Source organism: Serinus canaria, chromosome 4A (genome assembly GCF_022539315.1).
Source record: "Serinus canaria isolate serCan28SL12 chromosome 4A, serCan2020, whole genome shotgun sequence".
Taxonomy (NCBI): Eukaryota; Metazoa; Chordata; class Aves; order Passeriformes; family Fringillidae; genus Serinus; species Serinus canaria.
The window spans coordinates 11311875-11338862 of NC_066318.1; the positions used below are offsets into that span (position 1 = coordinate 11311875).

The 26988-nt window shown below is 37.7% G+C and overlaps 1 protein-coding gene across 2 annotated transcripts in view; it reads left to right on the forward strand.

Moving 5' to 3' along the window:
- NXT2 (nuclear transport factor 2 like export factor 2) overlaps nucleotides 1-26988 on the forward strand; it is a 52008-nt gene that overhangs the window by 1909 nt on the left and 23111 nt on the right. For both annotated transcript variants that reach the window (XM_050974447.1, XM_050974448.1), the window contains exon 2: nucleotides 1016-1096. In XM_050974447.1, coding sequence (XP_050830404.1) covers nucleotides 1016-1096 — 81 coding nt within the window. The remainder of the gene's footprint in view (nucleotides 1-1015; nucleotides 1097-26988) is intronic.

Here is a 26988-nt window from a genome sequence, read left to right on the forward strand (position 1 = left end):
CATAATTGTTCAGGTTTCATTCCGTACTTTTACATGAAAATTTAAAGTAGTTTTAAAAGTATAGAGCAAGGTGAACTTTGTTCATTGCATGCTTGGCTGCTGAAGGATATACATGGGAAGAAGAAAGGAAAACTTTTAAAAGAAAGGGCTTGGGTTCTTTTTTTTGGTTTGTTTTGGTTTTTTTTTTTAGTCATCAACCTCTGGGCTTGTTTGACAGTAACTATGAATAATCTGTCCCTGTAAAAGAAACATGTCGCTGTTTATGGTCTCTTTTAAAGTCCTTTGCTCTTACATTGCACTTCCAGTGATTTTGCTAGGGAGTTGAGAAAGCAAACTATGCATAATTAAGTCATGCAGAATTTTGGGGTGGTGGACACATGTGATCAGACCCGCAAGGACCTGCAGAAACAGAATTAATAGAAATGGATTTTTCCACTGGGTTCTTTCTGGCTTAAAAGGAGTGCTTAGCATTCCTGAAAACTTAATATGTTCATGTTTTCCTATGTGACTACTAAAAAATACTTACCGAAAGTACAAGCAAATCTATAATTTGCATACTCCTTCTCAACTTTCATTAGTAGAAAGAACAACTATTTGTTTTCTCTCTCTTTGAATATATATTGTTTAGAGTCTTTTGTGCAGCTGTGGAATCAAAATTACTGGTTTCCTGTAGTAATGATTTTTTACTTTTGTAGCTTATATAAAACTTTTAAGTATATCTGTTAGTGTATTATACCTCTCCATTACTGACATAATTGTCTGGCCATGGGATTGGATCTAATTTTACTATTTTTTTTTTTTTGTCACAAATGATTGTAACTTTCACAAATTTTTGTAGGTTTCTTTCTTACTGTTTCTCTGGCTACTTGTCTGGCACATAGCCATAGTTCACTTTGTAAAATCAGTGCCCCACTCTTTATATAGAATCATCTTTATAGTCTTCACTTTTGTTTACAGAAACCAACATAGCCTGTGTATGAAATGTTTCCTTAGCTGTGGGTGCATTGTCTTTCAGAAACTAAAGAGAAATCAAGATCCCCTCCATGCGTCTCGATCTTCACCAGACTTGAAGAACCTGTAGTTCTTAGAGCTGGAGGTATGTTTGCTTTGTGTTTCATGTATTTGCTCTTCCTACCCTACCAACTGTCTGCATGAAGCAGGCACTGTCAAAGGCCAAAAATTTGAAACCATTTCTTTCATTACAGTTTCCACAAGTGGCTATAATGTGTGTAATATAAAGCAATTAAGCTATAGGTAGTCATATTGTTGACCCAAATGGAGGGCCAAATATGTCATCTGTGGCTGAAGTACTGAGGAACAAGGAATGGGTTCCTGCAGGGATCTCTGAAATTCCACAACAAGTGTTATTATTAATTTAGTTAAGATATAGGAAGTAAATGGTTTTGGATGTGATGTTGCATGATTTATTGCTCATTTATTCTAGTTACAAAGGCCTATCTTATGCCCATCCTCAGTTACATCTACAGGAGTAATTAAAAAACAGAAAGGAAATCAGTTTTGTTGAGTAGTAAAACACAATCCTGGCTCAGTCATGCTTGTGACATGTTCATAAAAGAGAAGGAACTGGAGAAATCACCTCTGTAGAAATTTAGAATAAGAATATCCCAGAAGTATTTAGCAACCAAAGGATGTTAAGTGAAAGGTAAGATTCACAGTTTTTAACAGTATGTGTTATATTTTCACTAATTATATATTTCTATAAATTTGTGCAAAGTAAATTACTGTATTTGTTCATAATGTGTATTTATGGCCAAAATTCTTCCCTCATTTTAACTTTACATCTCCAAAGTAGCCTGCTCTCATTAACTTAGCAGTTCTGCTCTCACAGTAGGTCACACGGTGATTTTTACAAGAGGCCAAGTTAGCTCACAAAATCAATGAGAACAGTGGTTATAAATTACCAGTTAGCATGGGGCATTCTGCAGATGGGGAAGTGTCCCTGTCCACTGTATGTCAATAGAATAAGAAAATGAAACTATTGTGCCATTTCTTAACCAAGATCCAGAGGAGAGTAACACCCTGTGTTTAAGGTACAGATAGGGAGTTCTAAGTTGTCACTTCAGATTGCAGCAGGCTTGCCCTACTTCCTTGAGCAAATCTCTCCTTCTACCTTGTTTCAATCCCTTGGTCATTTAATGGAAATGAGAATTCCTCTCTTTCTCTAAAGAATGTTTTTAAAGATAAAATCTATTCATGACAAAGAACCTCACACATTTTGGTATCAAGGGTTATATAAAATTGTCGTAAAGCCAGCCTGAGGGCTTCCTTCATCCTTATGTTTGTGTAGAATCCACTGTGCTCTAAGAGTCCTCTACGCATGCATTGCCCAGCATGAGCTACATGGATCTTATTTCTCTCATCCAAGCCTCCCTTGCTGTGCTGAAATAAGATTCTGGAACCTTCACAGCAATTGTGATGATGCTCACTTATGAAAATGTACAGATTTGAATTAAAGATTTTCAGGCACAAAGATTAAAGGCAGACATATTAAAGAGTTCCCAATTTAAGTTAGAGAGAGCTGTGGGTGCTCAGCACCTCTCTGATAATGAGGATTTGGTTGTTTATTTGTTCCATTATACTCCTTTCACCATCTATCTGATCCTATCACATCATTGTCTACAGAAATACTCAGACACTTGGTTTCTTTACTGTTTTGTGTAATTGGGGATGGTGTCACCACGCAGTGAAAAGAGCCACAGAATGCTGTTTTTCAAAGGCATACACTCACATTTGCACAACGTTTTCTCACTGGATCATGAATGAATAGTAAGATTATTCTGCCTGTTTGTTTTCCTATTGATGGATAGTTGCTGTTTGGGATATACAGATTTAGGATTATGTATGATATTATGCAACTCTGCTAGTGAAAGAAACATAAATGTACCCTTTTACTATACACAGTTTGGCCATATGTCCTGGTCATTAAGACAGGGAAACTACTAAAGCAACCAGACTCTTATTCATTAATTTCCCAGATTGTCTTTGAAGAATAGCAGAGTGGAACAGAAACTAAAGATACTCATTTATATAACTGGGAATTAAAATGGTATCATTGATATCAGTTTTCAGCTATTCATGGTATTCTGTTTTTGAAAATCAAAATAGCTTTTTTTCCAGACTGAGTGCAAATGAACCTTTCCTATTACCTTCTTTGCAGTACATCCTATCTACCAAAAGGTGTTTTATATCAAGTAGCCGGTATGTCTGTCATTCTTTGATTTTGAAAAATTATTAGCAGAAGTAAATGCCCTCTAGATAGTTTATAAATGAGAACTTGCAGCTTTTTGCACAAGTTTGATGAATCCTGGAATCCATCCTCATTGCTTGAGTAAGAAAAATCTGGGACTGTTCGGAGAGCCTGACATGACTTGGAGAAGTGAATCTGCTGCTAGGTGCTGATTGCCCACTGTTTGGTGGTTGTTGGTGATGGAATCAGAATTCCAGGCAATGCCTCTGCAGGTGCCACAGGCAAAGATGAGGATCGCTGCTCTGACTGGAACTGAGCCAGTTCTGGAGATGTGACTGCCAGGGAGGACACTGTGCTGGTCACTGCTGCTGAAGACTGGCCTGATAGACTGTGTCAGATTGCTACTAGTACTATAAACCCTGCTGACTGTTGTCAGCAGGGTTTATAGTACTAGTAGCAATCTGTAGCAACACCAGGCAGTGGGATTCATTTCATCTTCTCCCACCAAAAAAAGAAAGGCCTTTTTGATGCCCAAATATGGACAGGAGGAATTTGAGATAAGGACAGAGAAAAAGGTAACAGACAAGATATGGATGAACAGTGCTAGAGAGGGAAGAGCAGAATGATTGTGGAGTATTTTGGTAGTTGTAATTGTGGTGAAGGAATGAGGGGAGTATTGTCTGTAACTTTTGTTGGTGTTGATGTTATTTTGATTTTGGTGCAGGGAATTATTTTGGTTGATGTAAGTGAAGTTTGTGATGAATGTGTATTTTAATGATAATTCTTAAACATATGGTACCCAGAGGTGAGGGATGGAATGTGGCAGAGGCAGCCCGGTGTTGGTGACATGCAGTGGGTTGTTTATTTTGGTAGGTTTGGGTAGCTGGGCCTAGGGGCTACACGGGTGATCTGTGAGCAGCTGCCAGGAGATTCCCCCATGTCCAGTACAGCCAGTGCCAGCGCCTCAGGGATGGTGTATTTAAGAGGGGGCGGGGGGGGGGGGGGTGTGAAGCATGATTATGGGTTTTCTCTGGTGGTCGTCCCTGTTTCCATGTCAGGGAGGCCAGAGCTTGGTTCCACTCTTTCTGGAACTCCCTGATGCACCTTAACCTTTACCCTCCGCTCGCAGCACTGCCACCGGTGTGAGCGAATCCATCTTCTCGGCCCTGCTCGCTCTGCTGCTCCCGCGCTGCCTCTGGCACCTGGGCGGCGGCGTGGTCCCACGGCAGCTCTGTCCGGGAACCACGGCCCCTCTGGAGAGTGCCGAGGACGTGGCTTTGTACCCGTGCTTGGGAGGGCGGGCGGCGGCCGGGAGCGCCTCCGGACCCGCGGGGGGACGGACGCACAGACGGACGGACAGACGGACGGCGCGCCCCTCTTGGCGCTGCTGGAGCGAGCTTCAGGGAGTGCCTCTGGCTGTGGGAATGCCATGAGCTCCAGAGAACCCTTAATTTCCGCTTCCCAAAGGTGCGGTGAAAATACCTTCATCTTTCTGTAAGGAATTATTTTACATGTGTAGCATGACACCACAGACATCTCGGACAACGCGTAACAAATGACCTGCTTTATTGTTTGACGTCCTTAGCAGAGAGTGGTTGCCTTTTCGTTAGTATATATGAGTCTGGTTTAATCACTGCAAAGGGAATTAGTGCTCAGTGCTTCGGTGCCCCTCTCAAAGTCAGCGCTTGCCTGACACATTTGAGAACACAGGGTGAGGCAGATCTGTTCCAGGATGGGACAAAACGTGGCCATGCCCGTTTGGAGCAGCTCAGTGAGAAGTTGTGACTCAGAGGCATCCTCTGAATCATATTTCCCCTGAGCTGTAGCATTGCACAAGCGGGGAGTGTGCCATCAGAACCTGCCAGATGGAGCACGTTCCTTCCTTCATGTCCAGCCAGTTCCCTGTGCTGACACAGAAGGGAGCAGGATGACGATTATGTTTGCTTCTGACCCAAATTCCCCCCACTTCTCCACTTGCTCATGGAAGGAAATAATTTCTCTTCGAGGTTGGTTCGTTAATTTAGTGCCCTTTGCACAGCTTTGAGGAAGGGCGGCACAGAATGCAGGAATGCCTTACTACTTCCATGTGGAACTCTGTGACTATCAGATGCCCAGAGTATAGTTTGTCTGCTCGTGTGTAGGTAGGTGAGACATTTTGCTCACTTGTCAGCTCTGAAACTAGTACTTGTTCCTTGGGCACTTTCATCCTATAGGAAGCAAATCTGTCACAGTGAGAGGAGGTATCAGCAATGCATACATGACTTGCAAAGCACCAGTCACGTGTGATTCCCAGCAGACTTGGCAATAATCACCAATATGATTAGACAAATCTGAGTTTTTATGCATTTTTTAAAGCAGACAAGTGGCACTCACATGGAAACCAACAAAAATACACTTTTTGTCAGTTAAATTTAAGAATTAAGGCTAGCATAACCAAGTAATCAGCTAATTGGTCTCTGCAATGAATTCTAACAGATTCAGGCAGCAGATTTTGCAGACGAGCAGTAATTTATCTGTAAATAAAACTGAGATTAAAGTACTCATTTGTTAATATTAGATCAGCTAGCAATGCAAAGGTCCGTTGTTTTTCATGTCTAAAGAGGTTAATGATTCTTGTAGCCAACTGGGAATCAAACACTGAGAAGTCCTACTTTGGGAACAACAGTAATTCTTTGTGAAGCGTGGCAGTGAATAGCATTTTTTTATTTCTTGGTTTACGAAGAAGGAGAATCTATAATAAATAGGATAGTGTGTGTTGAAATAGGTTATTTCAGTGTTAACTTTTCTAGTGAAATTTTCAGAGGACTTTACCTGAACCATTTGCTTAAGGGACAAATTATGCCCCTGTCCATGCATAAGGAAATACCAGTTGCTCAGTTTAGCCTGTAGGACAGCTTGGGTGAGTAGTTCTCATCAACAGAGATACAGAGATAGTTATTTTTAATAAAAACCTTTCCAAAACTATCTTATGACTCCTGATGATAAAATGTGCAGGGTATTCACTGGTATCACTACATTTCATAGCAATGCGTTTCTTATCTTCAGGCAGTATATAAAGGAATAGTGTACAGAAAATTTCAAAATCCTTACTAAGATTCTGCTGTTGCTTCCTTAATCATATTCTAAAGTGTTCATGTTCCAAATCTCAATTATTTTGAATCTTGCAAAGAGAACATGGCATTGGATGCTAATCCCTTCAATAGAAAAGCAGGGTATGATATAATCAAGCTGTCTTTCATATAGTTTAATAAACAAATTATGTTCCAAATAGGTTTATAGAATTCATTACTGTTTGTATGGGTAGTTACAGAACAAAGTCAAGGGTATACATGGAAATTACATAAATAAGTTAAAAGAATGAATGAGTGCAACAGATAATACCCCTGTGTTTATTCTTATTTGCTTATTTTAAAGGCCTGTTGTTAGTTTAATAACAAGTAGTTGCCAGTTTTAAAATAAGTCAGACTGAAAGCAGATGGTGAGTGTGCACAAAAAGTCATATTTGATGGGATTCCTTCACACAGTGTTTGCTCATTTGAGGAGCACTGGCCATAGTACATTCTCCAGAAAATAAATGAAATAAACATAAATAACACAACATTTCTCCTGAAAATCTTTTAATGACATTATTATTTCAGACTGAATCAAGACAGGAGCTGGTTCTTTACTTTACTATGAATGTGTGTGGGGTGTACTAGGGCTTTCTGAATGCCCAGTCAAACAGCAGCACAAGCCAAATGGTTTGAAGAGAAGAAAAACTAGTAAGGACAGCCCTTATAGGAAGGTAACTATAGTGTTAGGAGAGGGGAACAAATGCAGGTGGAAATAACTAATAATGTCCTTAGAACAACACTAATTGGCCATAACTGACCAGGGGATTGGGTCATCCTCCTTTCCAAAAAGTTCACCACTCTTAGCCTTCACATTGTTTTTACATTCTTCTCTTTGGACCCATGTGAAAGCATCAATAGAGGTGAGTAGTTCAGAGAAATGTCACCATTTCTTCTATGCTGTCTCTTGTGGGTTTTTTCTACAAAAAGCATTAGGATGGTGTTGCTGTCTAGGGAGACAGTTTGGGTTAGTATATTTATTAAGTCTAAAGTTTACATTTATAGTTTAAGACAAAAAACAAAGTAAACCTTTTGATGTCTAGATTTTTTATCTCTGACATAATGAATTAAGAGCACAGCTCAACTGATTGTTCAGTATACTCAGAGCTTATTAAACTCAGCCTGCTAACCCTGAAATTTCTCCTTGTAATGAAAAAGTGTAAACCAATGTTCACACAGTTCTAATTTCTTTCATTGTCAAACCCAGTCATACACTGGAGAAGGTTGACCTAGTCAATCATTTGCTCAGATATAGAGACTGTTTTTCTTTCAGGAATTTGCACGGAAGTTACCTGCACCATTTGAAGCTGTACCCAGGTACTCGATGTGCAACAATTTCCAGCTGACTCAGAGCAGCTCAGTGCAAAAAAACAAAGTGACTAATCTCTTTGTAGAACTGAGGCTTTGCAACGTTGCTCTGAGTCATCATGACAGCTCAAAGTGCCTTGACTTAGTTCAGAAATAAATAGATTTAAACAGAGCACTCGGTTTCAAAACAAACATTACTTCTGCTTCTGTCAAAGTGACCTTGTTAACCCCATTTTATAGCAAAGGGTCACTGATACACAGGGTAATTCCAAATCTCCAGAAGACTATCAAAATGGAGCCCAGAAAGTTAAGGGAAAATATGGATGAAAGAAGAAAGGCAAAAATATTTTCTTACTAATTAAGAGTGCCCCACAAAGAGAGTGGTAGCAGTCATTTGCCTAATAGAAAGAATGGAACTGAAAGAATAACATGGGAATCGGTGGCATTAGAATATGTAGGAAGAGGTAAGGGAGATGTAAAAAATTTGCCTGTTCCAAACATATTTTAGCCACTCTTAATTATTCCTTCACATTCTAAGATCAAATAAATAAATAAATAAACTAAACAGTAACATTAATCCTATGTTATTTGGCAATTCTCTTTGTGTTACAAATTAATGGTCCTCTTATCTTTACACTGCAATCTTAAGGGTAAATATTAGTACAAGTGGAGCCAGAGTCTCTTCTGAAATGGATAAGTGGTTTGTGACTTTGTTTTCCCAGAGCTGCTTTGCCTCAGTGTAACAGGAGTTCAGGTTTGCCAGTGGGTCTGTGTAGCAATGCCAAATATCCATGCACAAGGCACCTTCACTGGGGAGCAAGTATTTCAGAACAGAAAAGAGCATTCATGTACAACTTATAAATTATAGATATCTAAATTATTAGATTTATTCATTAGATAATCATTGGTAGCACTGAGTATATTATGTAGGGCTTGAGGTAATAATTTGGTTTCTTACACATATACTACTCCATCTCTGTCATTAATTTATATATAGATATTGAAAAAGATTTTTATAGTAATAGTCTCATTTAGTGTCTCATTTCATACAGGCTGCAATTGCTGCAATAGTGGGAAAAGTACATAAATCTAACAAAACTTCAGATATGAGCAATGTCTTGTTCTTTGAGTCACAAAATTAGCAAGAGGCAACATGTTCATTAATATTAAGAAAGGATGTTTGTTTAAATGCTTTTTTGCTTGAGGAAGGATCATGTATTATCTCAGAAACTGAGCAGATTTGGGCCCAGTCTGTACTTGAATGGAAGATGTGTAATAAAAATTCATCATATTACGAGAAAGGATGTCCGTGGTTGGGCTTGGTGGTTATTGCTGAGTCAGTCCCTGCTCTGGTGGGAAGGAAACATTTCAGAGCTGGAATTGCATCCCAGAGTCATTCAGTGGTTAGGTTAAATTAGGATCCACGCTGTGTGGCATTACATTTAGGAAAGCTTTTTTCTTGAATTTTCAGCTGTATTCCCATAACAACGGTAGGTTATGTGCAATGTTTGACAGTATTAAAATAATGTAATACAGTATAAAATAATAAAATAAAATAATTGGGTAAAGTATTAAAATAATGTCAATATACATCAGGTATTATTAATGATTGATACCTTTTGTTTTGTCTTCAGCATAAATCAGTAGCACAACATGGTCCTCATTACAGTTTGTCTGCTGATCTCTTTGTTGCTCATAGACTTTCTACTTGTAAAACAAAATAGAGGAAAATTGATAAAAAAAAATTAAAATAAGTAAATGTTAATTGTATCACATCTACAATACAAATATAAACCTCATAAATTTTGCTTCAAATGAACTGAACATAAGGAATTGTAGAAAACTGAGATGGGAAGATAAAGATAAAAGGACAATAATGGCAGTACTGACAAAAATCTGCTGGCATTTGTACAGAATAAATCAAAAATTACTTAAAGCCTGTTAGTCCATTAGTTCATAAAATATAAGAAAGACAGACCTTTACAAGGAGAGTATAATCATTGCACTTTTGAAATTGCATTCTTTCTGAAGAAAATCTGACAATTAGGATGTGATGTAAAATTCACCTTTGTGGATGCACACTTTTGGAACCACATTGTGGTCACAAAATTATATTTGTTTTTATGAGATTGAATTTTTTTTTTTTTTTTTTGTTTGTTTGTTTGTTTTTCCAAAGCTTCTCTGGAATCCATAAGGTTTAATTTCTGTTGATGGTTCACTCTGTCACTGATGTAGCTATCAACCTTTCACACACACAAAAAAAATTAATTTAATATTGACATTGCTGAAGATAAAAGGGAAGGTTAATTTTTGAAACTTGGGAAAATAAAGTTTGCATGGAAATTTTCACTATAAAATCCTTTCCTCCATTCCTGTTTATTTTGCTGCTATCGATTAATTCAAAGCCCTTTTATCTTTATCCAGAAATCTTTTGTTTCTGCTCAGCTGAGAAACACATCCTCTGCTGTTTCATTACAGTTTCTGCCTCGAAATCACCTTTTCAGTCCTTTGTCAGAGTAAATGCCCTGGTGTTGGGTCCATGAGATGTCTGGCCCTGCTGGGGCTCTGGGGCTGAAAAGCACTCACTGGGCAGGGATTTGGCTTTTAGTTACACGAGACTCTGAACTCTGTGATCCAGAAAGCTGCTGGCTCTGGAAATTACCCCATTTATGAACCAGTGTTGCACTTCTCTTTAGATTAGAAGCCAAAAAAAAACTATAATGGCTACAAGGTCTGCAGAGTAGTTTCCTGCTTTGGGAATAAGATTTAAATGTCATTAATGAAGTTAACATTATTATCTATCATGAATCTGAAGATTGAAAAAACAGAACAGTGTTTCACAATATCTTTGGGGAATAGTCTGACAAATAGATCTGCAATCAGGAATCATTTCCTGATGGCTTTGGTGTTTTCTGGAAAGATTGTGTAATGCTGATAATGAGTTGTTGGATTATATTCACACTTAAATCACTTAAACTATCTTTGCCTCTTGTGTGGAAAAAGAAACGAGGTATTTTTAGAGGGGTTTTGATGTGTTTCCAAATTTTGGGGGTGAAGGAACTTGCTATAGAGCAGAAGAAATGTTACTTTGGGTGAGATTTTTCATGTAAAATCTTACTCTATTTCATGGGAGAGCTGACAGAGATTGGTTTTCAAATGACTATCAGATAATATTCTGCAACAACATCATGTTGTGGTATTTTTAAAATAATTGCTAGCTGGAGTAATGAGTAAGTACAGAAAACAAAGACAACTGCGTAAGGCTGCTCGTATTTGCATGGGCGAGCTAAAATATGTGTTTAATTGCAATAATTCTCAAAGTTCTTGTAAACAACCATTTCATTTCTTACGTAAACATGCTTGATATTTTTAAATCTAATTATAAATATAAATATTTTTGCTACTCACAGAGTTATTTAAGTTTGCTGCTTGTGTCTACAGTCCTCCACTAGAGCTGCTGGGAGTGGGTGCAGCCTGAACTGGGAAGCCAGGGTGGAGTCCTGTGCTTCTGTGTGCTTGTTTTCTATTGCAAGCATTGCAAACAGAATTCTGCCTTATAATTTTAGAGCAAAAAGGGAGGGAAAGTAGTGCTTTCATTGCAAAGAAGTTACTTACAGGATGACTAACTTCCTTCTGAGACTCATCCTTAGCTGCATAGTAAATCTAGAGCAGCTTTGTGGAAAGTAAGATCACTTCACAGAGACAGGAATTACTTGGAAATTTATATTTATGTTACCTTAAAAGTTTTGTATCTTGAAACTGGATGTTTCTGTCAGTTTGTCACCTGCCTTATCCCTGAGCTTTGGTGCCTTCACACAAATATGATAGTGTGTGTTCTTTGTAGGATCATATTTGTGAAATGATTTTTTGATTGATGTTACAGGAAATGTTTCTAAAAGTTTGACAAGCTCCAACTGGTTAGGATCTCAAAGCACTGAAAGCTGGTGATGTCTAAACCTGCTTTGCTGAAAGTCAGATATAAATTTATTCAAAACTGAAGAATAGGAGACAAAGACTAACTTTTTGATTCCAATACAGTAGGAAAATGTACCCTGTTAAATCTCAGATAAGAACTGTATTTTTCACAAGCATCTTCTATAACTTTTTACACCTATGGATGTTTGCTTATATGAAGTCTGAACTTGTTTGTCTAAAATCTTATGCAAAAATTGGTGCACTCAGTATTTCCGTAGCTGTTAGTATGTTTTTGGGCTTGATGTTGAATCTGTAGAATGCTAAAATAATTGGTTATGGTCTGTCTGTACAAATTGGAATGTTTGTGCATATGTAATAATTGATGCTTGAAAATATCAGATGAAATTCAATTTAGATGTTAGAATTGTAAAAAGGAAAGATAGAGGTTTTGGTAAGATAGTGGCTTTATTTTGTCTGTGATCCCATGCACTTAGGGTTTAATTTGAAGGGGATAAGGGTGTTAGAGCCAACCACCCTTAAGCAGAAGCAAGTAACAGTGCCAAGGATTTATACATTTCTCTAAATTTTAAAGCATCTAAAAGAGCTATTCTTCTGTCTTGCCAGAAAAGGCAAGATTTGGACCCTTTGGCAGGATCTTTAATGAGAGAGACTCCCCTTTTGAGCTTTACCTGACCGAGAGGTGCTGACACCGCTGAGTCAACACAACTGTCCTGGCTTGTTTTTTAAATATTTGTAGGGAGTTCACAGGTGATAAGCTGACAACCAAGATAGAGACTGTAGAAATGTATTGTTTGTGAACTTGTGTCTCACATGCAAGAACAAGGCTTTGTAGCAGTAACAGTGAGCAGAGTTCACGAGTCAGTAATCTGGGCAGGAGTGCAGCCTGCTGTAGGCACGAGACAGCAGCAGCACTCCAGGAGTCACCTGCTTGCTGTGGCTTTGTGAAATAGTGCAGAATTTGTAAGAGTAAACTGAATCCAGAAGCAAAATTTCTTTATAACTAAAAAATAAAAGAGTGTCTTTTTTATTAACTAAAACTGGACATTTACACCAAGGCAACAATATTTGTATCTGGCCTGTTTCCACTGGCTCTGTAACAACGATAGAGTGATGAGAAACATGCTAGTTAAAGGTCCATAGAACCCAGGCTGGTGTTAGTCATGCAGATACTCCTAAACACAAATAATTATACAAAAGATTGGAAAAAGTCTTAATTGTGAAAATATGTTAGCAATATCTAAGAGTGCTGTAAACTTTCTGGTACAGTTTTTATCCAGGAAAAACTGCAGCTGAATGGTTTTCTAATCTTCTATAGACAATAAATATAAATTGCTAATAGATCTACTAAAATTAATATAAACTAAACTGTAAACTAAAATATCATCAATATAAAAAAATTTAATCAACAGAGATCCTTGATTTTTAATTTTCTTTTATGTTCTATGTAAAGATGGACAAATCTAATTTTGAGAGGGTCCTGCTTTGGAGATCCTATCTCATATTCTGTGGATATCTAGAGAACTCAGCATTTACACCATATAAAGTGAATTTAATTCACAAAGCTGCTGTGCTCAGCTCAGACATGCTGGTAGGATCAGTTCCTTCAAAATATTTAAGTGTATTTTATTACTAATTACTTTTCCAATAGGTCAGCTGTATCAAAGCACTGTTTGCCTAATGGTGAACTGAATAAGTATTTTCTTGTCAGTTGATAGAAAAGAGTGGCATTTTAAATGCTATGTTTATCTTGCATTCAATCACTGGAATGAAAAATGCTATATTAATATATATTACATATATTAAATGTTATACTAGTACATTTATAATTGATAGAGTAGAAAATATTTGTGTCTCATCTTGAGGAAAACTGAATTTTTGTGTTTGCAGAAAGAGGATACAGGTCCTTAATTATAATAACATATTTCATCTTTCTTCCATCCTATTGGCAAGTAATGATCATTTCTGTTTTCATACAATTTATTAACTTTTAAATTATCATTTATCTGATTACAGAGCAAACTGTTTACAGTTAAAACATTTCGGCTAAAATCAGTTGCAGGTAATTTTAGTTGTATTTTAACAGACTACTTTTTGTGATTAACTGTAAATAGTGGCTTTCTATAAAAAGTGTTACATGTTTCTTGAAAAACTTTTTCCTTTTTTCTTTGCTTGAAACTAAACTGTTAACACTGTATATTTTCAGTTTTGAAAACTAAAGCAGTTTATAGATTGATTTGCTGTGAATTGATATAAGAAGGAAGAAAGAACTTACTGTAGTATTTTCTTGCCTGTCTTTTCTAGAAAGGGATAAAAAAATTATCTGTGAAATTATTACATTTCTAGATAGAAATTCATCATTCTTGATTTCTTTTTTACTTCTGTAGCAATTTAGCAGGAAAAGTAGGACTAAATATAGTCAATCTTTTGATATATGAGGCATAACATTTTTTGACTAATTAGTCACAAGTGTTTGTTCTTCATCAGCCATGATTCTTTACTTTATGATCTCCGATTTTAATTGGAATTCCACAATAGGCAATTTTTTTACTAACTAAATTACTAAATTTACTGCAAGGATTCAAAACAGACTCTAGATTGATTTTAATATTCAGTTGCCCTAGAGCTTCAGAAAATATATGAAAATAGAAGAGCAAATCCATGGAGTTATGGAGATTGGTAAGCAGCCAGCTCCAGCACTAATTAAGTGGGTAGAAATAAAGCCAGACAAGCAGGAAGAGGTGAGCCAGGTATGCTGTGCCATACAACTGGGTGACAGAAGCATGACACAAATGAAATTTTAAACAATCTACAAACCTGGCTGTGAATAGATTCATGTGTTGTGTATGTCTCCTGAGTTTTCTAAAGTCTTTTCACTGTTAATTTACTCATTAATGTCAAAGTAATGGGATCTAGAGGATGGCACATGATTGAAATATTAGCATTCATATAGTGGTGGTTTTTACAGAATGGCCTACCAAGGCTTTTTCTGTTTCCAAAGTGTGTTTAGGAAGCAAAACCATCCAGATTTAAATTGTTATTCTTTCCTGAATACTGTGGGGTTTACCTGCCATTGTGTGAATTGATCTAGTTCTCATGATTTCTTTAAAGAATTTACTCTTTGTGGGATGAACACAGCACAGCTTCGGGAAATTAATCCAGATAGCTGTAAGACAGCTAGAGCTGAATCAACAGTCCCCGTGTGTTTTGACATTTCCTCTTTTGAAGTGTGATAGGATTTGTAAAAAGTAACCCTGATGAATGGTGTTCCACAGCATATTAGCAATTTTTCTCTCCGTTTCATAGTTTTGTGATCACATTTTCTAACAATCAATCCTGTGTCATTTTTGCAGGTCATCAGTTTATTTGTATGCCATTCTCCTCATTCATAAGTAATATTTAGGCATCAAGTATTGGTTTTGTTTGTGCAGCAGGACAGTGCAGCTTTCAACCATTCTCATCCTAAAGTAGCTGTGCACTCATGAAAGATGGTTCAGATTCATAACGTGGTGGCCATTCAGGTCAGGCTCCAGCCAGCTGTTCTGCGTGGTGGGGAATCTGTGGGTGGGAGAGGGGAAGGTCAGGGGACAGAGGGAGTTCATGAGTTCCCTTCAACTCTGGCCTTGTAAACAGAGCTTGGTCTGCATACTGATTTCATCAGGCAGCCAATGTCAACACTGACATATTCAGTCTCTTTCTTTTATGTCACATTAGTGGAAAGTGACCTGTTGTGTTTGTGGAAGCTCTGGAATCCCGCAGGAGAAGGATCACTCAGCACCATGGCAGTCTGCCAAGTACAACTTGTTCTGTAGCACAGTGCTAGAAATTGCATTATCAACTGAAGCCCGGTGTCATCTTAGCGGGAGGTGGGTTAGGCCGGTGATTAGCGACTTGTTATGACCAGCGAGCCCCCGGGGTACCCTGCACATCTGCTGCCGGCTCTTCCTTTCCTTTCTCCTCCTGTCTTCTCTCCTCCTGTCCTCGGAGGTGGACCCTGCAGAGCTCAAACGCCGAGCTCTTCTATCCCTGCGCCGTGTTCAGCGTCTGTCCTGTGCTCTCGCCGTGCTCTATAAGGAATAGTTCCTTAAATTGCTACGTTGTTCAGAAGTCGTGTTTTGTTCCACAAATGCTAAAAGTGTAAAATACATTAATTTAAAGTTTAATTTCTTGCCCTGTTTCATGAAGTCAGCAATCCTAATATTATCTCAAACTCTACTATGATAATAAATCCATATAATCAATACAGAGCAGTAAAATAGTTTAGCCAGTAGAAAAGGGAAGTAGCTTAAATAAATGTCTTGCAGATGGAAAAGACATAATGTGTGCTAAAAATACAAATGTGTTTGTATCGTTCCAAGAATTCGTGATTAGCAAGAACAAACTGAGGGTACACAAGGATTTACATGAGGTTTGAACTTGAGTAGTAGTAGGAAAGGAGGTGCTTGAACCCGTTTTTAAAAAGTGCTTACTACATACAGACAACATAAAACAAATTGTCAGGCAGAGCAGAGTCATCTGACCTTTGTCCAAGCTCCCAACCTCCTAAACTTCTCATGGGCTTGCTTTTAGCTGCAGTTCTCAAATCTGTGGCTATTCTTGTGGAATAGACCAGGACTGCATATGGAGAATGTAGACTTTTCCCAGAGTGAGCAGAGAGACTCAGCCCCAGTGCTCCCCTGCTGCACGGTACCCACAGACAATGGGTCCTCTCCATACAACTGCACTGCTGCAGCAGGGCTGTACACAGCTCTGCAGGCTTCACTACCAGGAGGGTGAAGCTTCTCCTGCTTTACCTGGCCTGCTGGGAAAAGTCTGTGACTGACAAATCCCACTGAGGGGCTCACATCATCCCCTGCATCCTTTGGTACTGTAAGACCAGGGCCTGAGTGAGCTGCTGACACAGGAGGGGAAGGTGGCAGCTGTGGCAGAGCGCAGTGGTGAAGAGTTGAGTCTTTGCTTATATGGTATCTGTGGCTAAAATTGCACTAGAATAAATTGTGTAAGGCAAGCAGATGTCTTAAAAATCTGTAGTTGAACAAATTTATATTAAAAGTCAATGTAAAATAGAAGTACTGTACATATAGAGTAGACCTTCAGAGGAAAGAGAATGAGTATTTGTATAATATAGACATAAATGTGGTTCATACATATTTATGCATAATGTAACCTTCAAGGCCCAGGCAGAAGAGAAGAAAATCCTAATCTGAAAAGAATGATGGAGGTTGGTGTGTCATTTTAAGGAAGGATTGATGGCCTCAGAATTGTTGGAAACAATTTTTACAGATTTCACTTGAATGTCTGACTAAAAGCTTATGGTAATTCACATGAGTTTTCACTGACTAAGCTAAGCATCTTATAGTACTGCTTGTTCCTATTACTGGCAAATACTGTAAGCTATACGTTTCAGTTTAAAAATACCTTTGCATTATTCAATTCTTTAATGCTTTCCTAAATGAGGGAGTAAAAATGGTGAAAAGCTGGAAAGCTTTAAGCAATGTTAGTGCATGTTTCATGCAGCAATTGCAAACACACTCTGTATATCATTGCATTATTATTATATGGATATAGCACATTGTCTACTAGAGATGATTTTTGGGGATCAGCATGTCTTGTAAATATGAGGAATACTGTCAAAATTAAAAAGAAAATCAAAATAATAATTTAAAATACTAACATAATTCTTGCATGCTGATCTGAGTTCTAATATTTAGTCATATTTCTACATCACTTTATAGAGGCAAATTATTTGCAGAGTAGGAAATTTCACAAAATACTAAAGGAAGAAGATGATGATAGACATTTTTAAAGAGCAAAGCAGCAGAGCAACTGCAGCTGTCAAAGGCTGCAGGATTACAAAAATTGTTGTTTAAAATCAAGAACATCAAATGCAATAAAGAAACAAAATAGTAAAAATGTTGCACTTTGTTATTTTGGACCTATTTTGAAGTTTTTAACAGACCACATAGTCTGCAGAACCTGCAGCAATAAAGACTCTTTTGTAAGGTACATGGTAAACAGGTTGGACTTGGATTTTTCAGGGAACCCATGTCTAGATATTGCTAGTTAAAATCTCAAGAAAAGGCTCTGTATTTGTCTGAGATTGTAAGGGTCTGTTCATTCTGTAGCTTAAAAATGCTGCACTACTGTGCTCTGCTGAAACTGAGCACTGAACACATCTTCTGCAGGTGCTTTGTTTCACACAAATCAGAAATCATATAGCAATGATGCTGGGATTTGTACATGGAAGACAATAGGAAATGCAATATTAATACAGAATAATTTCAATATTAAAATTTAAAGAATACATTGAGAAATGCAGTGTGGACTAAATGAGAACATAACTTACAATATATATAGTAATTTCTATTTTTTGCAAAATAGTGATTAAAATTAGGCTATAAAATACAAAACTAAAGCTAATTATAGTGAATCCATTGTGTTTTCAGAAAGGGTGAGCTGACTGACAAAGAATGGAATGTACAGAAACACTCAAAATTCTTTAGTTTAATATAGTTTTATTTGGCAGTGGCATGGATTCAGGTCATTAGCCTCAATCTTTTTAAATCATTGGAATGAGAATTTCTCTCAGCCTTCCATGAATACACCTCACTTTGGGGGGATGAGGGAATGTCTGTATAGCTCATACCCAGGTACATCATGTGCATGGAACCAAATCTGCCAGAGAGGGTCTGGAAAATGAAGTTGGAGCAAAAGGAAAGCTTCATCAGGTTTGATTCTGCAGCCACACCTGGCAGGGAACTCTCCTTGAAGTCACACACATTTTTTGAGATTTATTGCCGTACTTTTGCAGACTCTGGAGACTTAGGGAAGCATCCAAACTTGCATGTGTTTGGATGAACTGAACTGTTTGATTTCTGAAGAACTCAAACTAGAGGAATGGGTTATTCTCGAATTATGGGAAGCTTGGGTCTAAATTCAAATGCTCATATAACATTGAGTTATATTGTGTGTGGATAAAAGAATGCCTGTTACAGTGTCCTTAAAGCCAAATTCCCTCACAATTTCAGTCTTAAATTTTGATTGCTCCTGGGCAGTCATAAAGACACACTGTGAGCAGACTAAGGGATGTCTCCAGAAACACCCACTCCTCCTGTGAGTCCCTGCAGACCTCCATGGTCCTGGTCAGCAGTGTCTCCGCTGCCTTATCCCATATTCAGCAGAGCAACCTGCATTATTGCCTTATCTTGCCAATGCCCTTGCACTGTCCTGCCTGAGCTGGGCAGGTGCTCCACCATAGGTGCAATGCAAGAGTCTAACCACAGCCCAAAGAAATCATTGGGATTTGAGTTAAGCTTGAAACCATTTTGTGTTTTAGTTTCCAACCTATAAAATGGAAAAAAAAATACCACCTTTCTTCAAAATTTCCTTCTCTCCTTTTTTAGCTGCATGGTACCGATGAAGATTTGAATTCCAGTCTCAATTCAGTCTAGAGTCTGTGGTAATAAAAACTGATTTTACTAGAAATAAGCTGTAATGTATTTACAAGCTTTGTGTCTCTGTTCAGTCAAATACCAAGTTTCAACTCAAACTTTGAGAGTGGTCATAACACTCTCAGTGTGTTTTCTGCACCCACTGGGATGTGCTTATCAGCAATATTCATTGCAGTTATGTCTACTTGCTTTATTTTTGTACTGTCTCTTTGATCTTTCTCCAAGCTCACAATTCTGAAATGTGACCATTTCTGGTTTTATACCCAAGAGCAAAAGAAAACCAGGAGGAATTTGATTAATGGTTTAGCACCAACTCTGTGTCATTATTAGCAAAAAGCACTTCCCATGAATCAGAACATTTGCACTGTTAAGTGGATAAAAGTACAATAGAATTCACAGATTTACTTAATATTTTTGAAAGAAATAAAATCCAGTTCTCTGTGGAAATAATGCCATGGGAACTAAAAAAGAGGCAATTTGTCATGTTAATCACAGATGTTACTATACAAATTCTTGTATATAATCTGCTGGTACAAAACTGTATTACAATGATTAAATGCTGAAAGCTTCATTTAAATAACAATAGGGTCATCTCGCAGGATGATACTCCCCTATCTCATGGATGAAAAGGAAGCTGAAATGTAGAATTACAGCTCTTATTTGCAAAAAAAGATAACTTTTCAAAATGTATTAAATGTATGAGATCCCATCAGCACAATCTTTCTCCAACTTCCTGCCACTGGTGCTGTGATCTGTTGTGGCATGACTCCAGCTTCATTGGGAATCTCTCTGGTGAGATCTTGACCTATGAGCTGTGCTATGTTGTCTTCATGCTGATATTAACTTCATCCAAATCTTTCCACCTTTCCCACATTACAGTTTATTTAATTCATTATGGACACACTGATACAGTGGATGTAGCAGTCTTATACATTTCATTTATACAATTCCATAGTACAATTTCATGGCTAGGCTTGTGTTATTAATTAGTTATTAAACTTAGTTGAGTTTCTGAATGATCAACCTTCCAAAATTCAGCCTCTAACTACTTATATTTGCTCTTAATTTGAAATGTTGGCAGGTAAGTTTAAGCATCTTCCTCACCACTTTTTTTCTAAAAATACATTGCCATAACTCACTTTTCCAGTCTGTCAAAGGAAGGACTATAATTAACTTTTTTGACCTAAGCATTATTTGGGAAGCTTAACTAACACACCACAGTGACCTTTGTAAGAGAGAATTTTATTAGAGTAAAAGCTCAAAGAAAGAGTTAAGGATGAAACCCTGAGTAATTAAAAAAATCACCTTCATGAGGAAAGGACTGTAAATAAAGTGAGGGCAGAAAGAACTTACTCTCATTGCAGTCTCATAGCTGCAAGGGGCCTTGAGCACATGCTTTTTCACTTTTAGGGGCCCTCCACTAACACAAATTAAAACCAGGGCATGCCTTTTCTTAGAACCTGTGCCAGGCATTTTATTTCCATAGGTGTCAATTCTAAAATCATGCTTTCCTCTTACTTATACTTTGATGGAGGTGGAAGAAATGAGTGGAGAACTGAACTCTGATTACTTGAATAAAAAGTGTTAGTCATTTTGGACCATTTTCTTTCCATCCTGCAGGTTCCTGGCTGACCCTTATACATGGAGTTGGGGGTGGGGAACAACACCAGTCTAGACAGAAGAGGCCAACAACTAGTTGTCCACTCAGGTTTCAGATTATAAATGAAAAATGTTCAATTTCTCACAGATGTTTGGCAGCCACTCCGCTTTCACTCTAATCGCAAGCAGGATTTCTTCTGCCTGAAGAATGCAGTGACCAGGAGACATACAGAGACACACAGAATAATGATTCCATCTGCTGTGGCTTAGGTTTATCAAACAATAAGTTTTTAGAAGTGAGATCACTAGGACTATGGTCTTACTAAATGTATTAACTTATTCAGACCTGGCACATCTTCTTTTAAAGTTTGAGGATTCAAATGTTTCTTTCATGTAGAATGAAATGTGTAGAAATTAGTAGATTTGTTCCAGGGATTAATTATGCCTTTAAATGTAATACAGACTGTATCTGTAAAGGCTCTTGAAGGATTAGGAAGAACACAGAGATAAAAATGCCCAGTTTACAATACAAATGCCCAGTTTACAAATAAAGGAATGGGCTTTTTTCTCTGCCGCTTAGTTTTAGAAATTACAATCTGAAAACTGAGGCATTTAACACAACATTCTTAATTTCTCTTAGGATACTCAGAGCTTCACAGTTGCCAATTACCATGTCAAATTACAAAAATGTTGTAACTCAAGTTTAAAAAGAGCTCTTTTTTTCCTCTTTGTTACAGAAAGATTGGACTTAATAACTAGATGTTCAAAGGTTTAGATCTGAGTACAAGCAAAGGTTGTGCAGGTTGCCTCAATCTTCTCCCAAATTATAAACAAAAAGTAAATTCCTTTAATATTAATTGAACAAGAAAAAGGGAAGATAATACAGATTGAGCATTCTTGACTATCACAATGTCATAGAATTTGGACAGTAGGGCTGTCAACAAAATATGGTGTAAGAATGATGACAGCAAAAGCAGTCTAGCAGCAAGCAGGATAGGAAATGAAGAAAATATTGCAGATTAGCCTTGGATAAAGAAATTTTAATATCTATGTAACTACAAACTTATACTCTTCTGTTTCTGAGCATGGCTCGTTCTAGGTGTTCATAGACAACTTCAGTTTATACATCAAAATGCAAAATGAAAAAATTTGGGGAAAGATATTACCTCCTGTATAGTTATCCCAGATGTGAAAGAACCCAATGAGTCAAAATCCTGTTGTTGCTCTTAACCCGAGGTTCTGTTCTGAGGTGCATTGGGCAATACAAACAGAAACAGTTACACTTTAAAAGGAAACAGGAATTGTCAGCTGAATAGCAGGAGGAACTTTGTGACAGAGTGACATATTTGATTGTGAAATAGTCTCCCAGAGTAAGTGCTGGAAACAAAATCACTTGGAACCTTCAGGAGCTGATGAACAAAATCCACTGGAAATACAAGGGGCCCACCATGCCTTGGCAGAGCTAATGGCTGCTTTTTTCTTGGATTATCAGGGACTACAATTTATTACTTTGTACAGGAGATATCACAGTATGTAGAGATTAAGTTTCTAGATACTATCACAATTCAAATGACATTAAAATAATACTGTCTCCCTAACCCTTAGGAATGAAAACTTATGTAAGTTATTCAAAGAAAGGAAAGAACCTGCTGTTCACAGTAAAGGAACACAAAGGACAATGTGGCAGTTCAGTGCAGCCTCATGAGGACAGCAGCTCAGTGCTCTGCACACCCTGCTTTGGTCCAAGTGGAGCCAAGAAAGAATTCAGAGTTGGGTGGTGGGCATGAAGGAAAGGGAAGTATCTAGGGAGAGGAAAATAGGAGCAGAGGATTCGAACTGTAACTAGAAAAATATAAGAGAACTTAGAGGAGAAGTGGGGATGCACTAACAGGAATGTAGGTGGGCTGGGAAGGGACCAGCCCTTGGGGTCCTTTCACCCTGGGGAAGGCACACAGTCAAGCTGCATGAAGGAGCTGCCAAGCTGGGCATGTGTCTCAGGGTGAGCAGCCAGCACCACTGATGGCTTCACTGATGCTGCTGCAAGAGAACCTTGCGTTCCAGGCTGAGCCTTGCCCATGTGAGGAGAGATCACTCCTCAGTGAAATACTTCCCTTTCTGAAGTGAGAATATGAAATTCAGATTGTATTGAGTGCTGCAAAAGGTCTTCCTGGCAAAGAAATGAGAATGCTACACCAGACTGAGGCTAATTCTATTAGAAAACTGTCTGACAAATTAAATGTATCTCAAACTAACACAAAAACCAAGCTATGGAAACTTTATATTAATCAGTGGGGGTATTTTTTATTTAATGCAGCAGTTCAGGACTGATTCTTTCTTTTAGGTGCAGTAGGATGTGGTATTGTGTATCTTGTGAATCCAGCTGTTGCCTTTGTGCTTGTGCTCAGGAACCAGATAACTTTAATGATTCACACCTCGTAGCATTTCTGTACAGGAGCTGTGTCACTGCCCTGGAGCTGCTGCACTTCCTCATGTGTTGGGCTGAGCTCCAATAGGGGATGCAAGAACATTTATGATAAATGCTGAAGATTCTGTTAAGTCTAAAATTATTCTTCCTGCTGAGGAGATGAAGTAGGAAGGGAAAGAGTTTTTCTATTATGCCTCAAAAGCGCAGAATCACTTTTGGCTGTAGCCCTAGAAATTCTTCTTCATAGGAGAGGTGCAGTGAAGGATTAAATGAGGTCATGCTTTCATCTCCCTGGCACCTACTTCATTCTGGTGTGCAAAGGGCTGATAAGAACAGAGCTCTGTATCAAAAGTGTGTAATGGGGAAGAGGAGAGAAGAGGGGAACCATAAGGGAGAGGTGGGAGGAGAGTTTCAGACCCCTAGCACCTCCCTGCTGGAGAGAGGTCACAGTAGTTCACAGCAGTCAGTCTTCTGAGGAGACCTTTGCTTCATGCTGCTCATGCATGTCCTTACAGCAGTAAATTACTGGGGGCAGTGGCTGGGAATTCAAATAGCTCACATGCAAACTGTCTCTTAACTTGTTTTTCCATTGCTTACGTTAATCTTCCACTTTATGAATGAAGGCAGTTGCTCTACCCAGGACAGGAAATCAAATGTATTACTTTTCAAGACAGGATGGCAGAAGTCCAAACACATCTAACAGGGGAAGGAAGCAATATTATCAGCCTTTCTGGCCCAGTGATAAAACCATGGAAGGAAATCATTCAGCTTTAAATGAGGAAAAGGAAGTCTTAGATAAAATTCAGAAGTTGCCTTGGGAGTTTTCATATCACATCAATGAAAAAGTCACATTCAATTAACCAAGCATTCCAGTGTGTATGAAGGGCTTTATCTGTGACATCAAAGCAGAACTATTTACAGTTTGTAACAAGCTTCTCCACAGTGGATCAGTTGACATTTTTCTGGTCTGTCGACTTGGTCAGATACCTTTTCTTTAAGCTCTTCTTTATGAAAAAAAACCTGCTGCAGCCACCCTAGTTTTTTTTGTTCCATTCATGTAATAAAATCAGATTTTTAGTCACCATTGCACTCAGAGTATTTTGACATTTGGGTCTTATTTTTAATTTTAAAAATCTGATTGTTAATATTCAGAGAAAATAGTACATACAATTATACCTAAGATGGTATCTCTACTGACAGGGTGTCATGCCATATAAAAATAGTAGTTTGAGGTAGCAGTATCTCATGAGTCACTGCAGTGTACCTTATTCTACATAACAGACCTAACAGTGCCTCATGTTTTCATGAGGTAGCAAACTAATCTATCACACTGTGATTGCTGTGATAATGGAAAACAAACATAATGCCAAATAAATTAGCAGGATTTAGCACTGCTGGGATTGCTGGAGTAGCACGAGGATGTCTGGGGGAAAAGAGAGTCTGGCATTGTTTCCTTAGATCTATACTTTGTGATAATTTGAGATACAGTAAATCAATTTCAGACGAAATCTGAAAGATATAGAACTAAATATACATTCAGACAAAATCAAAACACTGTAGCATTTCAGTCATATGGGTGGTTAGGATTTTGATAAACAGACATTTTTCTTTAGATGCAGAGATCCTGGTTAATGCTATACACCTGTACCTTCCGCTATATTAATTTTGATAAATGATGTTCATGCTTCACAAGTGAAATATACACCTTGTATTTTAGTAAATTAAATTTGTACATTCGAACTTCACTAAGAAATTTGAAAGTCTGAGCAAGGCCTTGTGGATGCAAGTGCCTTTGTGACTGCTGAGCCAAATGGGCACACTGAGTATGCAGATGGCTGGATTATATAAATGGGGAGTGTGTGCATGCCTAAAACACACAGAAAGCAAAAATCAAAACCAATGCACTCAGTTTTGTATATCCTGACAGCAAAATGTTTGTTTGCTGTCTCTCTGTGAAATCCAGAAGGATATTCTTCCCAGACTCTCTCAAACTTGGTCATCTATCTAACATTGCTTTGTTATTCCAGAAGATCTGGTATTTAGAATTTCATTTTAATGTAGTTGATCTCATCCTTCTATTCTCAGTCTTACAGGTGACAACTGAAGTTACCATTATGGGCAGGAAGTTTGAAGCAAAATTTCTTTTTAGGAATTTAAACGTTTTTCTCTGAAGAGCAGATTGTCTACATATGTCTAGTAGTAAGCATATAGGATAAAGAACTGTATGAGATTCCTGCCCTTCTGGAATTAATGCTGTGATAGACACCTGAAAAATGCCTCAGAGAGCAGAAAATGTGCTGCTTTCCTACTTAAGATTTTTCTGTTCTAATCAGGCTAAGATGGAATTCTGGCTGTTCTACCTATTTTTTGGTTTACTTATTTTATAGCTTATTTTGTTATCATGGACCCCCTATATGGGTCTTAAGCCTGATTTATCAGAGCCCTGTTCACTCTGACCTTTCAAGTACATGTTACTGAAGCAAAGTTGGTTTCCCAATAACAGAGAAATGAATCAATTGACATGGCCATGGCCTTTTGCAACTTGCAGGATTTATGGGCTCATGGGTTCTCTTTGTGCAGGTCTTTTTGCAATTATGCTGCAGGTCAGCAATACAAGAGTTAAGTCAAATTTCAAAATATTGCTCTTCTATCCTTCTCATGTTATAACACAAAGAGGCAGAGGTGGAACTGCATCATTGAACATCCATCAAGACAAAAAGAAAACCTTATTTCTTATAGAATACAGAACAGTTGTTTTCCATCTGTCAAAATGTGATAATTCTGGTTGCTGGTCATTTTTCAGGCAAAAGAGGTAGAAACCCAGGTATTCAATCATCTCATGCAATCTCCACTGGAGTCAAAATAAGCTCTATTGGAATGACAAATCCTACAGTCCAGTCCAGTGATTTCGTCTGCTCACTGCTACAAAGTATTTTAACTTATTTTTTGGTACATATTCAGACTGCCTCCCACTTGTGGTTGTCTGTAATTCAGTGCAGGACACTAAAATGGAGAGGGAACACATCTGGGCATTGTCCAAACAAGCTCAAATAATCCTAGATATGGTATAAAGGAGATCTTTGCATTGTTTATAGGTGTAACGTGTCATATACATATATACATTTGTGTGTGTATGTATCCCCTGATTATTCAGTATTCTTAAACACTGAACAAAAACTGTGTCATTAAAGCACTTCTCAAAACACTTAAAAAAAAGAAACCACAATATAAATTACACACTGAATTTCTGATTATATGCTTTAACCTTGGCTGAAAAAAATTACCCAGCCTCCAAAACATTGATCCTAAAGCAGCCCCTCATTTGAGTTGTTTCATTCAGATGTGCACAACCTGTTTCAGTTGCGCTGTTTTTTCAGGCTCAACACAAAAATATCATTTGGTATAGCACAGGTTTTAGTCTTCATTTAGGTCAAATTACAATTGAATCTGACAGTAAGAAATAGGTTAATTGCTTTAGACTCAATTTAATAAGATTTAGCTTTTGTATAAAAACACTTTTCTTACAGAAAAAAATAACGTTCTTTTCTAGGTGAAGGAGGAGGGGTGCTTAGTTTTCAGTATCACAATAAATAACCCTTTTATTTTTAATCTTTATAAAGAGACACTCAAATAATAAGGTATTAAATAGTCAATATAAACTTTAGGTAGAACCTACTGTGGTATAATCTTTACAGCTATCAGAAGACTTCTTTCTGAGCCCTTCTTAGAACCTATGGAAGAGACAACATTCTTTTGTTGTCGGTCAAAGATTGCAATTTTGAAAAAAATACATTTATTTAACATTTCACTTGGGCTCAAACAGTTTCACTAATGCTCTGGATGTGAATAGAACCAAGGATTGGCCCCCTGTCTGCTTCTTTGCACTTCTTGTCCAACTGGGAGATGAGAAGAAGGAGTACAGCAGAGTTCTTGCTCCCCTGGAGTGTGATTTGG